The sequence below is a fragment of the Corvus moneduloides genome, chromosome 7, assembly GCF_009650955.1.
Source record: "Corvus moneduloides isolate bCorMon1 chromosome 7, bCorMon1.pri, whole genome shotgun sequence".
Taxonomy (NCBI): domain Eukaryota; kingdom Metazoa; phylum Chordata; class Aves; order Passeriformes; family Corvidae; genus Corvus; species Corvus moneduloides.
The window spans coordinates 34,603,131-34,622,469 of record NC_045482.1 but is presented as its reverse complement, the minus strand read 5'-3'; the positions used below and the strand labels follow the sequence as shown (position 1 = coordinate 34,622,469).

The 19,339-nt window shown below is 36.4% G+C and overlaps 1 protein-coding gene across 2 annotated transcripts in view; it reads left to right on the top strand.

The window, feature by feature from the left end:
* LRP1B (LDL receptor related protein 1B) overlaps nt 1–19,339 on the top strand; it is a 638,461-nt gene that overhangs the window by 548,287 nt on the left and 70,835 nt on the right. For both annotated transcript variants that reach the window (XM_032114472.1, XM_032114471.1), the window contains 6 exons: nt 8,012–8,200; nt 8,971–9,119; nt 11,928–12,021; nt 13,091–13,207; nt 13,380–13,499; nt 15,801–15,920. In XM_032114472.1, the coding sequence (XP_031970363.1) occupies nt 8,012–8,200; nt 8,971–9,119; nt 11,928–12,021; nt 13,091–13,207; nt 13,380–13,499; nt 15,801–15,920 (789 nt within the window). The remainder of the gene's footprint in view (nt 1–8,011; nt 8,201–8,970; nt 9,120–11,927; nt 12,022–13,090; nt 13,208–13,379; nt 13,500–15,800; nt 15,921–19,339) is intronic.

Here is a 19,339-nt window from a genome sequence, read left to right as displayed (position 1 = left end):
AACAACTATGAAGGGGTTGTTTTATTTGTTTGTTTCTTATGAACCTTAAAGCTTTTTGAGGAGAACATCTGCTGCTTTTCTCTTGTAAAGTTCCTCTGTATTTCAATAGAGAAATAGGCTTTTATAATTGCCAAGAGAGTCCTAGTAAGAATTTTGAAAACATGCTAACTAGGCCAGAAATCTTAGAGTACTTTGGAGCTCTTCTTGGCACTGGGGGCAGCGATGACCTTGCTTAGCTGTTTGAAGTTTAATGCTTGGTTATGTAAACTGTCTTTAGAGCTTAGCCAATTCAGCACTGCAGCATTCACAAATGTTATGCACTGTAAATGATTAAGCAAGTATTGAAGCACTAATCTGGCTAAGCATTAAGCTGGTTTACTTATGTGAGCTTTAAAAAAATAAATAAAAAATTTAAGAATTTGTCAGACTTAGCTGCTTTCAGTTCCCACTGCCCAGAGGAGATGGAAGCTTCACAGCTCCCTGGGTATCTGGTTGCTTCATGCAGGTTTTCCTGTCCTTCAGAGCTCCTAAAACCCAGAGGTGCCTACATTTCCCCATTTCACTTTGAAGATAAGCATTTCAGTATTATGAAACTATAACAGGAAATGTGATAGTCTGGTTTAGGAAGTACAGAACCTTCTCTGAGATTAAGCTTTAAACTGTGTCAAGTCGATGCTTTGTACTGTAAAAACAAAAAGTTGGGCACTTCATTCCTTCATCTGACATGGAAATTAAGCAATGAAAAACTGTTGTACTTTATAAATTAAATATTCATAAATTACTTCTTTAGTAATGAATACAGTTAACAGATAATAACTTTCCTGGAGTGCCTCGATTTGAAAAGACACTCTTCCCTTGAGACTTAGCTACTGCCTGAATGTTTGCAAATCTCAGAATCGGTGAATATAAATGCAAGTTTTGAAGTAACAAGTACAAGCAGTTAGGAGATTATAACCTTTTTAATTTTTAGCACCTGTAATTTCAAAAGCTGCTCATTGTAAGGAGTTTGTAGGTAGAAAAAAACGTATTTGTGTCTAATTCTGAACTCTGCCACCAGAGTTTTATAATAGAGTGTATCCAATTGTTTATAGAATTGCCCTAGTAAAGAAGTGATCTAAAAGATTATAGAAACCAATTCCTTGCAGATTTATACTGGAGGTTTTCATAGCTCAAAAATTAGAGAAGTCTGAAAAGAGGGTTTGTTTCTCACAGCAGATGAGAAGTAGTTCTGATACGGCAACAGTTTTTTCCCAACTTTGGAGGAGTCTATAGAATTATTCACTGTAGCCACATCTGATAGCACAAACTGATAGTTGCTTCCTCACCATTATTGCCTTCTGGATTCAGTTTTCATAACTGTTCCGATAAAATTCTCCCATCCATATGTCTTCCCAAATGTGATTATTTTATTTTATTATATTCCTTCTCTTTTAAAGGATAATATTCAGGGAAAATTACTCATATTCACCTATATTAAAGGCAGTTCATACAGTTACATTACTCTAAGGTTCCCCAGTCTCCAGTTTATGGAGCCCAGTTGATGAAGATTGCCAACAGGTTATATGCCAACAGGTATATTCCACTGGTCTTGTGACAATATGCTCAAATTAGATGAGATTATAAACCTCTGAAAATAGTTCACTGTACTTTAAACTTCTGCATGAGCTGGACTTGTGCCATCACAAATTTTAAGGGATGGGCATTACTTTCCATGCAGTTGTTGCTGTCAGAGAGCAATCACAACAGAGAACATAAACCACAGATTTTCTGTTTTCTCCCTGTTCATATCAACACGATGGAAAATAGGAGGATTTTGGTGGAGGAAGTTGAAGTGTTGAACAGCTCCCATGGTTGCAGTGGAAGATAAATGAGGTAAACCAAAGGCACTCAGTGGTTTATGTCCTTGTAGTTGGATGATGGCAGGAGAGGGAAAGATAAACGAAGGAATAACTTGGGGGTCAGTGGGAATAAATACCAAAACCAGAAGCAAGGCAGGAGTCTAAGGTGAGGGGCTGGTAGGCAGCTAAAGGGTCTCTGTAAATCTGATAAATAATTAAAAAACCTTTAGAACTCACAAGCACGCTGTGAGTTGTTCTACCCAAATACTGTCTTGTATATATTTGAGAATAATTTAATTACTACTCTGTACTGCTGTGGAGTAACTGGAATATGAACAACTGCTCACAGTGAATTTAAAAATGTAATAAAACATTTTGAAGTGGAACAATAAAATATTTAATTCCTAGCTTTGATCAACTGGTTTTACAGGCAGATTTTGGAAAATGTATTCATCTCTTCTCATGGTGTTGTTATAGCTAATAGTCAGCTTTAATATCACAAATACATTAGCGCCTTAAGATGTTTAGATTTAAGTCTAAATTTACTGCTTCTTTAGTGATAGCAGTTTGGGGGTTTAACAAGTTTTGTGTGAATTTATTGTACTGAAATATTCTCAGTTTTCACTGTTTCAGTTACATTTTTATACTGGCAAAATATCCCATCACTGAATGCTAGGACTTTTATCTCCCATATTTGACCCAATATGGATGTGTGATGTAGATAGTGATTTTGCAGAAAGAAATACTTATGCATGGACATGTTATTAAAGATATGAGTAATAGCATCCTAAAAATGTATTTTTAATTTTTTTTTTTTTATGTGCAACATAGCTTCAATTACTGGACTTAATCTGTATAGTCCATGAATATTTTTTTTTCTGTTCACTGAGTTTGACAGGTTTAGGTTTTTAAACAAAGTGTCAATTTCATAAATGTAATAATGATTATAAAATATCTCATCTTTAAAATACAATATTTAATGTAATATACCTAAATTTAATTATATCTGTCAAAACTATATACTTTGTCCCACGCTTAATAGAGATAATCTTATTGTCATTATTCATTATTAATTTTATGGACTAAGCACTTCAAATTCTTTATTAAAGGGAGTAAGCATCAGGAGGAAGTAGTATAGGAAATAAAAAAGTATTGACTGTGTCTCAGAAAGGTTCCAAGTTGAATGTAAAATGAGACAGAAACAGCTACAAGGGAGCTCACAAAGAAAGAGGACAGTGGGGGCCAGTAATTGCTGCAGAAGAGAAGATCAGCAATTTCCAAGTTTATTTGGTTTTGTAGGTTTAATTGCTATTTTCTTATTAAGTGTTGTTCTTCCTGGATGCAATTTGTCTTTGGAGGGTTCTTAATCCTTCCTAGGAGATTACCATTGCTTCTATTTAGATCAAGATGTCAGTAAGCTTTTTATTTCTGTTTTATTGCAGTTCAGAAGATCAAGTTTCAGAGCGTGGAATTCAAAACAGTGTAGCCTGGCTTTTCAGGTTTGATCACCCATGTAAATTTTCTGTGCTTGGGTGCCAAAATTCTTAAACAGAAACTGCTCTAATGCCACGAGGGCTAGAAAGTCATTTAAATGGTTGCTTAAGAGCAATTAATTACCTTTACCAGTTGTTTCCCAGCACTGGCACTCTAGCTGGTGAATGCATTTTTGGGAAGAGCCTGACAGGAATCTTTCACCCCTACTGTTCTTGTAGATTTTTACACAAGGGCAAGGTTGCAGCCCTTTGTTTTTGGAAAGGGAAGGGATACGTCTCTTTCTGTCTTGGAAGTGATCAGCCATCTTCTGGATGTGATAGGGCACTGATAATTTGGTTTGGTTTTGGTTTCTTTCCTCTTGGAAGGAGTCAGCATTTGTCCTTTTTAAGGACAGTTTTTCTTGTTACGTTGATTTTATCACCTGACAACAAGACCTTTCTGTTTTTATTATTTGTGTTATAGTATTTGCTTTTACTTTTGGAAATACTTGTGTTTCAGTAAGAGCCAAGGGAGGCTAGGCTTCACTTCTGTATGGCTTCTCCATAAGCATGTTTTTGTAGCTAAGAAATCGTAGATAGAATGATTTTCATTCCTGAAACCAGATAAACATTTTTTTTATGCTTAAGTAAATGTGCTCAGAAAATATAAGGGAAGCAGAGTTCACAAAAGAGAAAAGTAAACATTTGTATCACAAATATGACTTACAGCCTATGAATTTATAGTCTTGGATCAAAATTCATTCAAAATGCAGGAGAGAGAGAGACAGACATATTTTAAGTCTGTCACGTTTCTCATGTGTCTACATAATCATGTTCTCTCCTGTGGCTCTTCTCTTAAGTTCATGCAGCACTTCATCTCCCTTTATTATGTTATATATTGTCATTTTTATTTGTCTTCAAGTATCTAATAATTTTTATTTCCCACCACTTGTGATCTGTTGCAAACCTCCTCGTTTTTCCCTTTTATTACCTGCCTGTGTTTTTCCCTCCTATTTTCTGCAGCTTTCTCAAAGGCCTGTGCATTCCTTCTCCTTTCTGCCTCCTCTTTCTTACCCCTTTTCTCATCTACTTGTTTGGTCAAGCACTGTTTGGGATTAGCATTCAGTGTCAGAAAATCCATAATTCATGGCTAAAATGAAGCACCACTAGAGAATTAGAGGTGGCAGCAGGTGTGTTAGAAAAGGAGGAATTGCAAGGAACTTTTGCCCATCTCTGGTAGGAGGAGGCTGTGGTGGGGAAAGGAATCACAAAAATGAATTTTTTATCTTTAACAGAATATATTGCTTTCTTACTAATGGGTTGTCAGGTTGATTAAATGTTTTCAAATAGGTGATGCAGAGGAAACAGAGGTGCTTACTTATGACTAACCTGCCTTTACCTTAAATTTAGTAGTCTGTTTTTGCAGTGCTGCCAAAGAAAGGGGATCTTCCTTTCCTCTTTCAAACTGTGATTCACACCACAGAGTTTGCTGTAGGGTTAGTAATTAGTGGTGCAACATTTAATGACTGTATGTCATTTATGACGAGGTCAATCAGCTGAAGCTTTTTTGGAGTTAAAGGAAAGACTGAGGGAAGGAAGTGAGTGTTTCTTCTACTCCATACATTAATAAAAATCAATATTCACTGCCTGAAATTTTGGAAAGCGTGAAACACTGATGTCCTTAAAGGCAAAGAATAAAAGAACATGAGAGACTATTTTGCTGTTCCATCAAAAAATCAGATGTAAAAATTACCTCAGTTTTCTGTTCAGTTTTGTTTGGTCATTCACAGTTGATGGGAATTGTAGACTCTATAACCTATTGCATGTCGACAGTTCTGATGTTTCCTTGCTTATAACATACTAAAAGCCAAAGAAAAATTGTATTCAGCTATGGTAGAACTACTCCTTAAACAGAATTGGTTGCCATTTAATGCCTGTTTTCAGAAACTGCTCTCAGGCTTTACAGGTTTATCTTCTACAAGAAAATACATTGAGTTTTATGGTCAGCTTAGAAGAAATTTTATAAGTTTTTTTGTTATTTAATTATTATTAATTCTTCTTTCATAAGAGTTTTATATTTTTATGGTCAGCATAGAATTTTTACAAGAAATATTTGTCCAGTGATTCTGTACTTATTTTCTGTGTTTTACTTCAAGTGGATTTTTATTTGCATATATTTGTACTATCCATTGCTTTGTTAATTAAATTTTTTAATAACTTTCTCTACATTTCACAACAGAAAACATGTAGCTTTTACAGCTTTAAACAGTGCAAGTTTGTGTTGATTATGACCTAATGAAAAGTTAATGCAGAAGCCCATTAAAATTAGAAAATTACTCAGAAATAAAAAATAGTGACAGGACAAACTGCAAGCTGAATCTGAGAGTGTTTAAGCCATTGACAGTTTCAATTTTATACCTATAAATGGTAATAATGAAAAACCCAGTTTTAGAAACAAATATATTTTGTCATTCTTCTTTTAAAGAACATAAAATGAAGAGAATGTAATATTTGTCACATTGTTCCTGATAAGGTGGGTTTCTTTTTAAGAAGGTTGAAAGAGTTGAGCTTTTAAACCTGGTGCTTACAGATTTTTTTTTAAGTAAAAGAAAATTGTACTTAAGTCAATGGCCAGTTTTCTTATGTGCAGTGTTCCAACTGTAATATTTAATATTTTATGCCACACTCTTAACTTGGCCTCCCTATTAATGCAGTGTGTGATGAGACAATTCAGGCTGTATACATTAATCTCCTGAATCTTCTTTAGTTCATGGATATAAAGTTTCATCTGGATTTTTTTGTATGTCTAATCCATTGAAGCCAGGTTAATTTGTATGGAAACCCACAAACATGCACAAAACCAAAAAGTAAGTATTTATTCATAGATCTATGCTTAGGCTATGGGGTTTGCTTCCTGGATAGCCAAAATAAGGATAACTATTATTTTTCATTGGTGGGGAATAATAAAGATGAAATCAAAATAAGTTTTTTCTATGTAAATCGTCTTCATGTGCATTAAAGCTTTCATATGCCCTTTTATTCTGATTTTAATCTTAACTTTGATCAGAAAAAGAAAAAACAGACAAATAAAATAGGACATTTTTTGTCTTTAGAGAGATTGGAGTGAGACCTTTGACATCTTAATTCGATGGCAAGAGTAGAAGCAAGGGTCATAATTTATAGGAACAAATATTGTTTCAGAACTGAAGCAAAAATAAAATAATGAGTTTTATGGAAAGCTTCAGGGCCTCATTTAGGGCAGCAGTTTCTGATGTCCCATCCTGCTTCTCCTGTCAGCCTGGTTTGTATTTCTCACTGGAAACGTTACACAGTGGGATTCTACAAATCACAGAAATTATAAGAGCTTTTCTTGTACTGTACTGTGTGTGGAGCTGTGACAAAGTTGCCTCTGTAATGAGTGCCAAAATTGAGATTTCTTTGGACTTTGACTGATTTCTCGGAAATGCCGTGAAGCTCTTTCAAAAATACCATATTGTTATTTCAGTGTGATAGATGTGGTTCATGGGGACATATAAGAAGGGAAAATAATTTCTAAGCAGCAAGGTCTCCTTGACCAGAAGGCAACATGCCCTGCGCTGGAGCTCAGTACTGGGGGGACTATTGGATAGAAAATTTAATTTTCTAAGTTGTTGTTCCATATACTCAGTATCATCATCAGATCTCGGTGAGCTATGAAATGTTCCAACAGGAATTTGAGATTTGCCAGCTCTGTCAGCACTTTCCAGGTCAAAAGATGCACAAAGCGAGGTAAAGGTGTTAAGGATATGCTGGTTAAATGTGACAGGCAGCTGCTCTGCTCTGCCTTTTCACCCCTATCAGTAATTAGGTGATTCAGCAACAAAAGATTATCATTTACAGATTAGTTACTGTGGCCATATAGTCTCCTGTGACATTTATGATTACTGCTGTTTATGTTAAAAGGAGGAAAATAAAAAGAAAAGTGGCATTCAGTTACTGTTTACCAAGAACAAATACTTCAAGATTAAGGAGTGTACAGCAGGATAAAGAATGCTCCAAAGCTTTTTCTCCCTTATGTCCTTCTATCCTTTTTCAAATGATGTTGGCTCATAATTTTGTGATACTGTAACAATCATCACTTCGTTTGTTTTTTCATATTGTATGGTTGGTGATGTTAGGAATAATCAATAAGCCCTCTTACTGCAATGTTTATTTTAATGCCAATTTTTAAATTTTATTTTTCCTGTCTCTCTTGTCAGTATATTTTGATGAAATAAAATACTATTAATTGTATGAAAGGGTCTTAAACACAGAGCATCAGGAGGTGTACATGTTTGTTTTGTACGTTTTCTAATAACATTTATTCTAGTAAAAGAGCAAATTTATGTTGCTTATGCAAAGAGTAAGGAAAGTTATGTTTGTTGCATATTACTTTAAAGTTTGACATGTCTTTAGTTTAAAATCTGGAGGTTTGTTTTTTTAACTGAAATACTTTCTTTTTCTTAACACTGATCGTGTCAACAAATTCTAAACCAGCAGGGCTCGTGCTCCATCCTCCTTCATTGTAACTGGTGATAAAGAATCCTCTGGTCCTGGTGTATTGTCACGATAATTATTCTCAGGACATTCCATAGCAGTTGTTCTGTCAGCCTGTGCGGTGGGGAATATTTTAACTGGCAGTTTTCTGAGAGTGAACATTAATCTGAGCATCTCTTCTTCCAGTCCCTAATCAAGACATCCCAGGGGTGATTGCACTGACGCTGTTTGAAGACTACATCTACTGGACCGACGGGAAAACCAAATCCCTCAGCCGTGCCCACAAAACCTCTGGCTCAGGCAGGCTCTCCCTGATTAACTCGTGGCACACCATCACAGACATCCAGGTGTATCACTCTTACAGGCAGCCTGATGGTAATTACCCTGTCTCTGCTTTCCAAGCAGCACACTGATGTGTTTAATGTAGTAGCCACGTGCTGAGGTACTGCATGCTCGTTTATCTGCAATGATTATTTCTGCTTCTGTTCTGTTTCAAATTGTGGAAGTTTTCAAATTAGCATTTTTAAACATAAATCTGCAGTTAATATTTTAAGCATATCCGGTATTAAATACATCTAACAGAACTTGCTTGGTAGAGAGATAATTTGTATGTTTAAAAATTAACCCAGATACTGACTGAAAGTACACAACTGTTCAGTTGCATTACAGTACAAGTTACCATTTTTTAAGAGGGGAACAATGTGTCATGAAAACTTTTAACCTGGGTCTTTGAAAAGCGTTAATATTGCAGAAGAATACTGCTGGACTGAGGGAATGACAGAGAATGTGAGTGATGTGATTGTGTCTTATCTGCTGGTATCCTGTATTTGAATTGCAACTGAATGCAATTTGGCAATTCACCTAGATAAGCTAATTTTTTCTCTTGTTATTAAAAAAAATAGAGCTTTTTTTCTTCCTCTCATTCTTTCAACATTGAACTTACAGCCATGGTAATAACTCATTTTTGCCTACAACAGAGAATAGCTTAAAGGCAAAAGGAAGAGGTTGCCTCCATGGGTTTTCGATTTCAGACATTCCATTGTAGAGACAGCACGTGGGACACAATTTTCTTCCTCTATAAAGCAGCTACCCCGAAGTGTGCTGAGATAAGAGGCTCTGATCTACCTCCCTTGTTCTGCCCACAGTGTCCAAGCACGTGTGCACCCTGAACAACGGTGGCTGCAGTCACCTGTGCCTGCTGGCCCCTGACAAGCTGCACTCGTGTGCCTGTCCCACCAACTTCTACCTGGCTGCGGACAACAAGACGTGCCTGTCCAACTGCACCGCCAGCCAGGTACGGGAGCGTCGTGGGGGTTGTTTCTCTGCTCCTCCTCCTGCTTTTAAACAGGGAATGCTGGCACCCAGGGAATGGGGAAGCTTTAAAAAGAGCTGAACACTCAGGGATGCTCTTAAAGCGTCTCCAAGGCTGTTAGTGGGAAACAGACTTGCAAATGGCTTTTTCTCCAGAGAATCCAGGACTTGTTCGCTTTCAAATGTCAATGTTCCTGCCAGTTGCTACAACAAATACAACTGCTAAACCCATAAAAATTGCCTTGAAAAAATATGTGTCTGGAATATCAAAATACAAAGTGTATATAAGAGTGATTTGAGATGCATGAATGAACTTTGCATTTCAAAAAGAAAACAAGCTCAGTCCAATTAGAAAGATTGGAAAATGATAGACTTGCATTGAAAAAAATCCAATGGCTGAAATGGAAACAATTGCATCAATTGAAACACGAAATTGTAGTCCCTATGACTTAAAATAGACATTTTTTGCTTTTTTTCTTAAAATATAAGGTAGATACATAGAACATACTGATTTCTTATAAGAGAACCACTTTGATAAAAGTCTTTGGACTATTCTAACCAGACAATTAATTGGTTGATTGTTATGGTACATATGGCATTTAAAATATTTCTAGTATGATTTTCTAGTAGTTGCCTTTTATTAGAGGTGTGCTAATGATCTCTTACAATGTTCTATATCCTGATGCATGATAATGATTTCCAGCATTAAGAAAAATGGTTTTACTCCTAATTTTTAGGGAGCAGTGGCCATCTTAATAAAAGATGTACAGTTTCACTCAAATAATAATCTTATTTAAGATTAAATACCCACTACCTTCCTCTGTTTCCTCAAGGTGTAAATCACTTTAAAATGAGGAATTTCTTACCAATTTTTCCCCGTATTTTCTCCTCAAATCCAGCTTAAAAAAAAGGCACTTCTTTTTTTTTTTAATTTTTCTTTAAATGATACTAGAAGCTTTTTCCACAGTGAATGTATGTGCTAACAGTTGACTGAGTGGCTCCATTCCAGTCTAATTAATTCAGTGGTAGTATGAATTCAAGAAATAGCATCGCATCTTGGATGCTTGAGGAGCAATATTTTATCACTTGTGGATTCCACAGAGTGGAGAGCAGAGTTGTATAAAAGAAGCTGTTTCAGACAGACAGAGATTGACATTGGTTAGTCATCATTTTTTTCCACTTTTGAAATCTGTTTGCTGTTTGATAATTCATATGTCTGATGGCATCAGATGCAGAGATCAGTGGCAAAATGCTGTTTGTCCTTAAGATTTTCAGATGATGCTGTCAAATCAGAGCTAGTCCTGTGATGTAACTGCTCTTGACAGCACAGCCACTGTTGGCTACTATTGATGAAAAGGAGTTGGATGATCCATAAACTGATCTTGTATCTCCAGACCATCCTGTGATGGCTAATCTGGCATGGGAAATTGTTCAGTACAAATCCCATCAGACTCTAGAACACCAAAACTCCATCCATTTAAGACCCATATGACTGATCCCTGATTTTGCAGGGTTTTGTCTCCTCAGTTTAGAAGGGAGTGCTAGTATTTTCATAACAACATCTAAGAGTTAGCTCCTATTTCCTGGAAATAGCTTTATAATGCCATTTTAACAGCCTGAAGTCCCTTGTGGTGAGCAGAGCAAGAAGAAAAGACAAAGAACAAAAGACAAATGTCTGAGTTTCTGTTTGTCTCCTGCACTTGGCAGCATCCTGCTGAGCTCCTCTGAGCTCCAGATGCGTGTGGGGCAGTTTAATAGTTTAGAACAGCTGCCCTTCAAACCAGCCTGTTACATAGCAAGTCCCTCAGGGTGGTACAGGAATGATGTAGCTCCAGCTATAGGTTCTGTAACATAAATGCTCTCGAGACCCTTATTCTTCTTGGCAGAAAAGATAAACTGAGATAAGGCACCAAATTTAATACACGTTTTAAATTCAGTTTTATTTAATAATCAATGATTTTTAAAATGTGTAAAAAAGCTGCCCAGTGACAGAAAATGAAATGTCTTGTCCTTCTAAACATTTGGTTTCCTTCCTTCCTGTGTTCATAGAGACACCAGGTAGGAAAACCAACATTTCTTAAAAGCTGGCCGATAATCCTCCCGGATTTTTCTCCCTGACATGAGCCACATAATGTACTCAGGTTTTAGGTTTAGCCCTAGAAAATTACATCAATTTGTACTGTTTGTTTTGTTTGCATTCCTCTTTCAGTCAGAAGAAAGGTCTACTTAAGACAGTAAAGGCACAGCCAGGGTCTTACAAAGGATTTTTCTGGTTTTTCTACAGATGTTTTATCCTTTTAAAAGTCTGGAAGGCTTTACATTTGATTTGTTCATTTAATTCAAACAATATAAGCAATACCATACACAACACCACACATTAAGGCTCCTTTCTGTAACTATGGGTGTTTGGCTATATCTGGAAAAATGATGTCGTCTGCTTCAACAGAAACCAGGAATTGAAGTGTTAGTTTTGAATAAGATCTTCGAGAATGAAATCACAGAATGCAGCAAAATGCAGTGAGCAGTTTGTGTTGGGGCACTGTAAGCCAGCATAGCACAGCCATTGAAACTACAGTGATTTTTATCAGTTTGACAATCTCAGTGCCAAACATCTCTAAATAAAAACCAATATTTAAAACACAATGTGGTTGGGTTTTTTTTAGAAATTAATGTAAGAATGCCTCAAGCCATGAGTGTAAATTTTCATAAACAGCGCTATTACTGCTTATAAACAAACAAATAAATAAATGCTCACGTGAAACTTCTGTTCCTGCTGGCCTTCCTCTCACAGTTCCGCTGCAAAACCGACAAGTGCATCCCGTTCTGGTGGAAGTGTGACACTGTGGATGACTGTGGCGACGGCTCCGACGAGCCCGCCGAGTGCCGTAAGTGCTCGCTGCCTTTGGGGCCCAGTGTGCCAGCAGGGTCCATATATTATACAAATTTATAGCATTTATAATGTTTAGGAAGAGGATTTTGGGGTCACTTTTGTTTGCAGCAGTGTTTTATGTTCCTTGGTCTCTGAGTCTTTTAAGGTGTTTGGAAAAATCAGACGTGTTTTTCATCTTTTAAGCCTTTTCGCTAAAGGTTTTAATTTTGAAGCTGTGTTCTGAGGTTGTGGAATTCTTTGCATAAATACAAAATTCTGCCAGGTTTGTTTGGTTTATTTTTCTAAGTAATAAAAATGTGGGATTCTAATCTCATTTGCTTGTGTTTTGTTGCAATTATAGAAGTTTAGATACACATTATTATTTACTGCAGTTTTCTGAGCAACAGCAATGTTCTCCCGGTGATTCTCGTCTTCTTCCCTTAACCTTATATTAAAAAAAATGCTCTGTGTTCTAGAATCTCCAGTTAATTAACAGTTAGTTTGATTTTTGGTATTGAAATCCCTCACCCTTATTTTTACAATTTTATAATTAGTTCTCCTTTTTTGCTCCAGAGGCTTTTGAAGCATTTTTTAATATTTGTAACCATTCTACATAAAATTCCATTTTAAGCTACTCTATGTTTATATAACATATTACTTTAAAGGTACATAATTGCTCATTATTTCTAATGACAGAGGCTGGAGAAGGAACAATGTTAGGCCTTTCTTGGGAAATAGAATTACAGTGGTATAGGGAGTTTCTTAAAAGCAGACTTGAACTCAAGTGTTTAGATCCTAAATTACAGTTCTCTGTTGAGCCTTTACCAAGCTTCAACCTGCAGGGAGTTCCATTCTGTGCCATTAGCTCTGTAACTATAGTTGCACAAATTAAGGTGTCAGACTTTGAAATTAGTCTTCCAATCGTATGTGTATCTTTTAGTTACTAATATATACTCAGATTGAGATTATAAAGGAAATACAAAAGTTTGTAGGTATTTTTGAGTAGTCCACAGGGTAAGAACAGCACTAGTGAGAATTTAACCATTCCTCAGGTAGTATTCATAAGCAGTTTTGTCTTTTCCCAGCTGAATTCAGATGTCAGCCAGGACGTTTCCAGTGTGGAACTGGGCTTTGTGCTCTTCCAGCCTTTATCTGTGATGGAGAGAACGACTGTGGGGACAATTCTGATGAACTGAACTGTGGTAGGTGATTCTATACATTGTAGGCTTCAGAAACAGCCTAAACTGCTTTAAATGCCACGTTTCAAACTCTATGAACAAACTGTATTTTTCTTCATTTACCTTTGAAGTTTTGAATCTTTTCATTTTTAACTTTTAATCATTTTAACTTCTTTCACTTTCTTTTAATTTACAGACACACATGTGTGTCTGTCTGGGCAGTTCAAGTGCACGAAGAACCAGAAGTGTATCCCAATAAACCTGAGATGCAACGGCCAGAATGACTGTGGTGATGAAGAGGATGAAAGAGACTGCCGTAAGTTCTGCTTAGAGAATTTTCATCTGTAGCTGGTTTAAAACAAGGAACTGGAGTAAAATACTGTAAATGTCCTCTACCTAAAATAATTTGAGAACATGCAAACATTTAATTCATGGGATTGGCATGTAATGCTTTATATACAAGGGAGCAAACTAAAATGTCATTTATTAACTTCAAATTTAAAGTCATTTCAAAGAAGAGAGGGGTATAAACAATTTCAGGCATTTAATTGGGTTTTTGACTGAGGTTGAAACACGTATTTGACTCTTAACCACTTCACAAATGACTCATCTTCTTGAGGCTTTCATCTGCCATGCCTTGCAGCAATGCATTTCAACGGGAAAAGATGTTTTTCAGAATATTTTGTTGGAAAAGCTGTAGATCCAAAGCTCCTTCTACATCCTTTTTCTTTCATTGATTTTTTAACCACTTCTCTTCCCTTTTCTCTGGGGACTTCATTAATTTACCTATGTAACTGGATTTCCATTTGCTCAGCTTTTAATGCAGCTTACTTTCCATAAATTCATTTTAACTCTGTATTTCTTTAATATAAGTGGAGGTAATATTTTCAGATTTACAGTGGAAATTTATTGAATAAGTTTGTGTCTTTGATCATGGTGCTGATGATGGGGCTGCCTTGAAGTGTCACTGTCTTTTGCTCATTTCACTGCTCAGATCTGCTGCTGATCTCAGCTGCTTGCTCTGAATCAGCTTTCTCAAGGTTTGCATGTGCTGCATTTCTGCAAAGAACAAATCCTTCTCCAAGGGGAGAAGGGTTGCTAAGGATATAAAGGCTTTGTTGATGGTCATGTTTAATGGCTGTCTTCCAAACTGCTCAGGAGAGATATAAATACAAGTTTTGCAGAAAACATTTTGTGTTGGTTTGCATGTTGGGTTTCTTTAAAAACTGATTAAGAGGGATTGGATAAACTCCTGTGAAACATAAAGGAGATTACTTTTTTCCTTGGAAAGAACTGCACATGGTGTATGGAAGGTTCCCAAAAGCCTTGAGGTGTAGCTGGCAGAAATTAAATCAGAGCAGCAGAATCTGCAGCTCAGGGACTGTGAGTTCATATTGACTTGGGCTCCTGGCACAAGACAGGTAACAGGTGAGATTCTCACTCACTCTAATTTCACCAGTCTAGGATCCATAAAATACTTCTTTTTTTAGCCCTGCCACTGTTTTGTTTTACTTACCAGGTGACTTTTTCAAAGTCACGTTTCATACTGAAGGCTTTCCATATGTACAGTGAAGGTCATTGTGCTGGTCTTTCTTGTAAAGCACTGTGAAATCCCCAGGTAACCTGTCCTAGCTGAGGATCAGAATTATTTGTTACAGTTAGGAACATACCCAGCTCTGTGGAAATGTGACACTGAAAGAAATAATACACCAACTTTTAGCAAACCTAAATTTTTTCCTCTTGCCAAACCCGAGAAACAAGAGTGATAATATCAGGGAGCAAATTGCTTTTCAACAGGGACAGGAAAGTTTTTTAGAAGCCCTACAGAATTCCTTAGGTAAAGGTGGGACAGACATTAATGTGGGAAAAACTTACTGAAGGTTTCCTGTTTTCCCCCTATGGTCAATTCAGTTTAAAATTATTTGGAGTACATATACTTATCTCTAAAGAACATCTAGAATCACATGGGTGCACTGAGGATCTGTTTTGTTTTTAAATGGCTGTTCTAAGGTTAATGCAGTTAAGCTTTAACTTAGAGCATCCTTAAAGAATAGGCTGAAAGCTCAGCTGCAACTTTGCATCTTTTTCTTGTTGTAGGATTCATTCAAAAATTGTTGTTTTAAACTGATAAAATGACATATTTGTCAAACTTTTCTCAGCATTTACCCCATTTAACAGAGCACAGAATTTCACAAAAATCGTGCATAGTTTTGATTCCATTTTTGATCAAAGCATCCAGAGCTGCCTTAGTCTTACAAACTGACTCTCAGAATTTATAACTGGCATTTTAGAAAGTTAAGGAAAAAAACTTGTCTGGTTTTTGCTAAAGCGATTTGATTCTATCAATGGTAAGTCTATTTGCTGTTTAAAAAAAAATCACAATAGATACTTTTTTATATTTGTTTTACCTTAATGTTGTGTGTAAAATAATATATAAGAAAATGACAAAACTATAAACAGTATAAACCTGACTGCTGTTTTCTTACAGATATTACATAAACGATGCTAGAGAAATCCAATTTCTGACTCTTGAACCCTTCATATTTTTTCTTTAAAACACATATTTTAAATATTACCAGAAATTCCTAATTTTGATCTGGAATTCTTTTATTTAAAGCTGAAAACAGTTGTTCTCCAGACCACTTCCAGTGTAAAACAACCAAACACTGCATTTCCAAGCTGTGGGTGTGTGATGAAGACCCAGATTGTGCAGATGGGTCAGATGAAGCAAATTGTGGTGAGTATGCCAGTGGTTCTGAACCTGTTGCTGTGGCTTGACATTTATTTAGCAAAAGAAAATAATCATCCCACTTTTTATATCCTCTTTCAATGTTTGATAATACCTATCTGGAGCCTCTGGCTCATCCAATTCTTACTGAATGGCAATCTTTGTATGAGTAGTTCATAAAATTCATATTGTACCACTGCTTTATTGGCAGGAACTGCAAATGAGTCTCTCATGTGACATTTAGAATCATAGAAGTGGCACAGAATGTACTGACTGTCACAGGATACAGTGGCATTCTTTATTTGTCTTGCAGTGTTACCCACTTTCTGTCAATTCAGTCTGCACTTTATTGCTACTAAGTTCATAAATAGTGAAAATATAGTAATTTGCAAATCCTGGTAGTTAAGACTGGTTGTGTAGAAGGGTTCAGAGCAGATTTCAACTTGATATGACCAACTTTTGTGTCTCTCTGTGAGCTCCAGGGAGTTATGAGTCAGGTCTTACTGCTGTATTTACAGAAAATAACAAATATAAATATTCTACCTGGGAAATGGATTACAGACAATCAGAGGCAGAGTAAGTGGATCAGTACTCCTGGAAAACCCTTGAAGATGGGTGTCAATGCAAGACACGCTAACCATGTGCAGAAACATTTGTGAAACTTTCAAGACTGGTCTATAAAGGAAAACACAGAAAAATGTTCTGAGGTGGAAGAGAACAAGACAAGTGTGGGACATTTAAAGCTCTCACCATTATTCATCCATGCATCAGTAAATGGTTTGATGAAGCACCTGTGTCTGGGCAGGTTTATCTCTGTGACAACAGAGGTAAAACTATAGGCTGCAGTCAAGGACAAAGCACTGGGCTGCTCTTCCATGGATGTATTTCAAGTAATGGACACATGAGCACATATAAAAATGCTGAAGGTGGCAAATATGCCTAGGAGAATGAAGTCTTTCTCAACACTGAAAATCCAAGACCATCGTTTGATTTGCCGAGATGGAGAAAATAATTGTTCCTATCAACTGGGGAGAAGTTTCCAGTGCAAGGAATCATTTGTCCTGAAGAAACAATGAATACAAAGGAGATAAAGCTTCATATCCCCTTCTGGGCTGCTGTTGTAGTATCCCTGCACTGTTCACTTCCTGATTTACTTCACAGCTGCTTTCTCCTGCACCATTCCACATCATCTGGATCTCCAACATGCTGTTGTTTTCCAACTGGGACAGCATTCCAAGCTTCCAAACTATGGATTCACATTTCGGCTAACCTGTGCACACCCAACTGATGTGGCACAAATGGTCTTAAAATAGTTCATCTAGTAATATCCTCAAGTCACTTTTTTTTTTCTCAAAGAGAAAAAGAAATAAAACTGACATTAAATAGGAAAAAATGTGTTTATAGTAAGTGCTTCACTCTGGACCATCATTTTACAATAGAAAGAATAAAATTACCCAAACAGTTAAAAAGCATCGAGGAGCAATGTGTGCAATCCCAAGCTCAACATGTTTTTTAAATCACAACATATACAACTGGAGGTGTTGGTTCACATCTGAGACTCATCTTGACTTTTATCCTGTCTCTGGCAGTGACTGAAAATGAGTATCTAGGGAGGAATATGTGAGCAAAGCAGGCTTGTACTGAACTTCCCTGGGATACCCTTCCATCCTCTAACAACTTGAGAATCAGAGATACTGTGGGTCAAATATGTCTCTGTATACAATAATTCATGATAGATTTCACTCTCTTTTTACCTTTGTAGGCTTTTCACAACATGCTGCAGGGAGGTGTTCCACAGCTTAATCATACCCTTCCCTGACAAAACACCCACATTTTTATTTTAAATCTCCTGGCTTCATACACTGCTCTTGGTTTTCATGTTGGAGAAGACAGAATAACTTATCCATAGTCACAATTTCTGTGCCAAATACGGTTGTGTACACATGGAACAGCTAAGCATTCACAAGAACAGGGTGTGTTTAATCACATTTTGAAGTTTTCCATATTTTTAGTATTTGAAATATGTTTAAATGACCTTACTATGGCAGTAATTTCAGCACAGTTTGGTCTTCTGCATTTTTTTTTTTTCAAGTTAAAGATTGTTATTTTTATGGACAAAATTTGATAGAATTAAATTCTAAAGCTGCAAGCTGAGCATAAAAAGGATCTACATATGTTGATGTAACACTAATTTGTTATTGTTTAGAGTTCATTTCTAAAATGCCTGCAATGCAAAACTTGTGTAAAGTAATCTCTTTTTGCTTGAGTGCTGCATGGCCATATGTATTTTGCTTAGTCAACATCTGCTGCTGTGTGTTATTGGACATATTACACTGAGTAAATTTGCTAGAAGCAGTGTAAATGTATTTAGTCTTCTGTGGTAACTTTCCAGCTCAGACAGTTGAGGTCGAATCAGGGAATGTGTGTTTATGAAGGAGTGTCTGGTGTCTCTCAGAGAACAGTAGGTAGAGTTAATTAGTGCTAACTGTCCAGGCAATTAAAGAAAGCTGTTAGATTATGCTAGTCCTTGCTCACAACTTTGATACTTTACAGCAAAATGGACCAGCTTGAGTTAGAATCTGCAGAAAGCTGAGTGTGGTCTTGGAAAGTGATTTTATAATATGCTTTAAAGTTTTTGTGTATTTCAGGTCTTTATTACCTTAATGTGTCAACGTTGGCATGACTGCTTTCTGCTTCTTCACTTTTTAAAATATTAATTTTATTTTTAGCTGTGAGAGTCATAAAGTAGGTTTTTTTCCTGATGATAAAGAATATTTTCTTTGAGGCATTTGAAGGATGCATTATATAAACTTCCATCAACAGTTTCCTGTATCCAACAACAATTTCCTGTATCCAGCATGGGTGACAGCCTGCCAAGCTCTAGGACAGCCAGCTGATCCCGTATCAAAAGCAAATTTAGTTTTGGATTTTATCCCTCTCAGACACAAATGGACACACATGAAAATACATGGATTTAAAATCCCCAAAGTGCAGTGCATACAATTAGTGACAAAATAGTGTTTTCATTCACAGGGATTGGTCTTTGAATTAAAGTGCTTTTAGGGTGCATAAGGGTTTTGGGGCTTGCTTTGTTTTGTTTTTCTGATTGAAGTCTTCATCCTGTTTTCCTCATGCTCATTTAGAAGTATTTCTAAAATAAAATCCTAGTTTAGTGTGCACAAAAAAGTGAACCCCAACCTACCAGCAGCTACCTCAGGCAATCACACAGATTCCTAGGGAAGGGCTTTGCCTGTTACAGTAGGTCAGTGAATCTCTTAATAACAACTTGAAGAGAGCAATATGAAAATGGAGTTATCAGTATTTGCTTCTTTGCCTTTGTACCATTTCTATCTGAACTTTCACACTTTAAGGTGGTCTCATTTAAAGAAAAATGAGAAAGCAATTGAGTGTTGAAGGCAGAGATGACA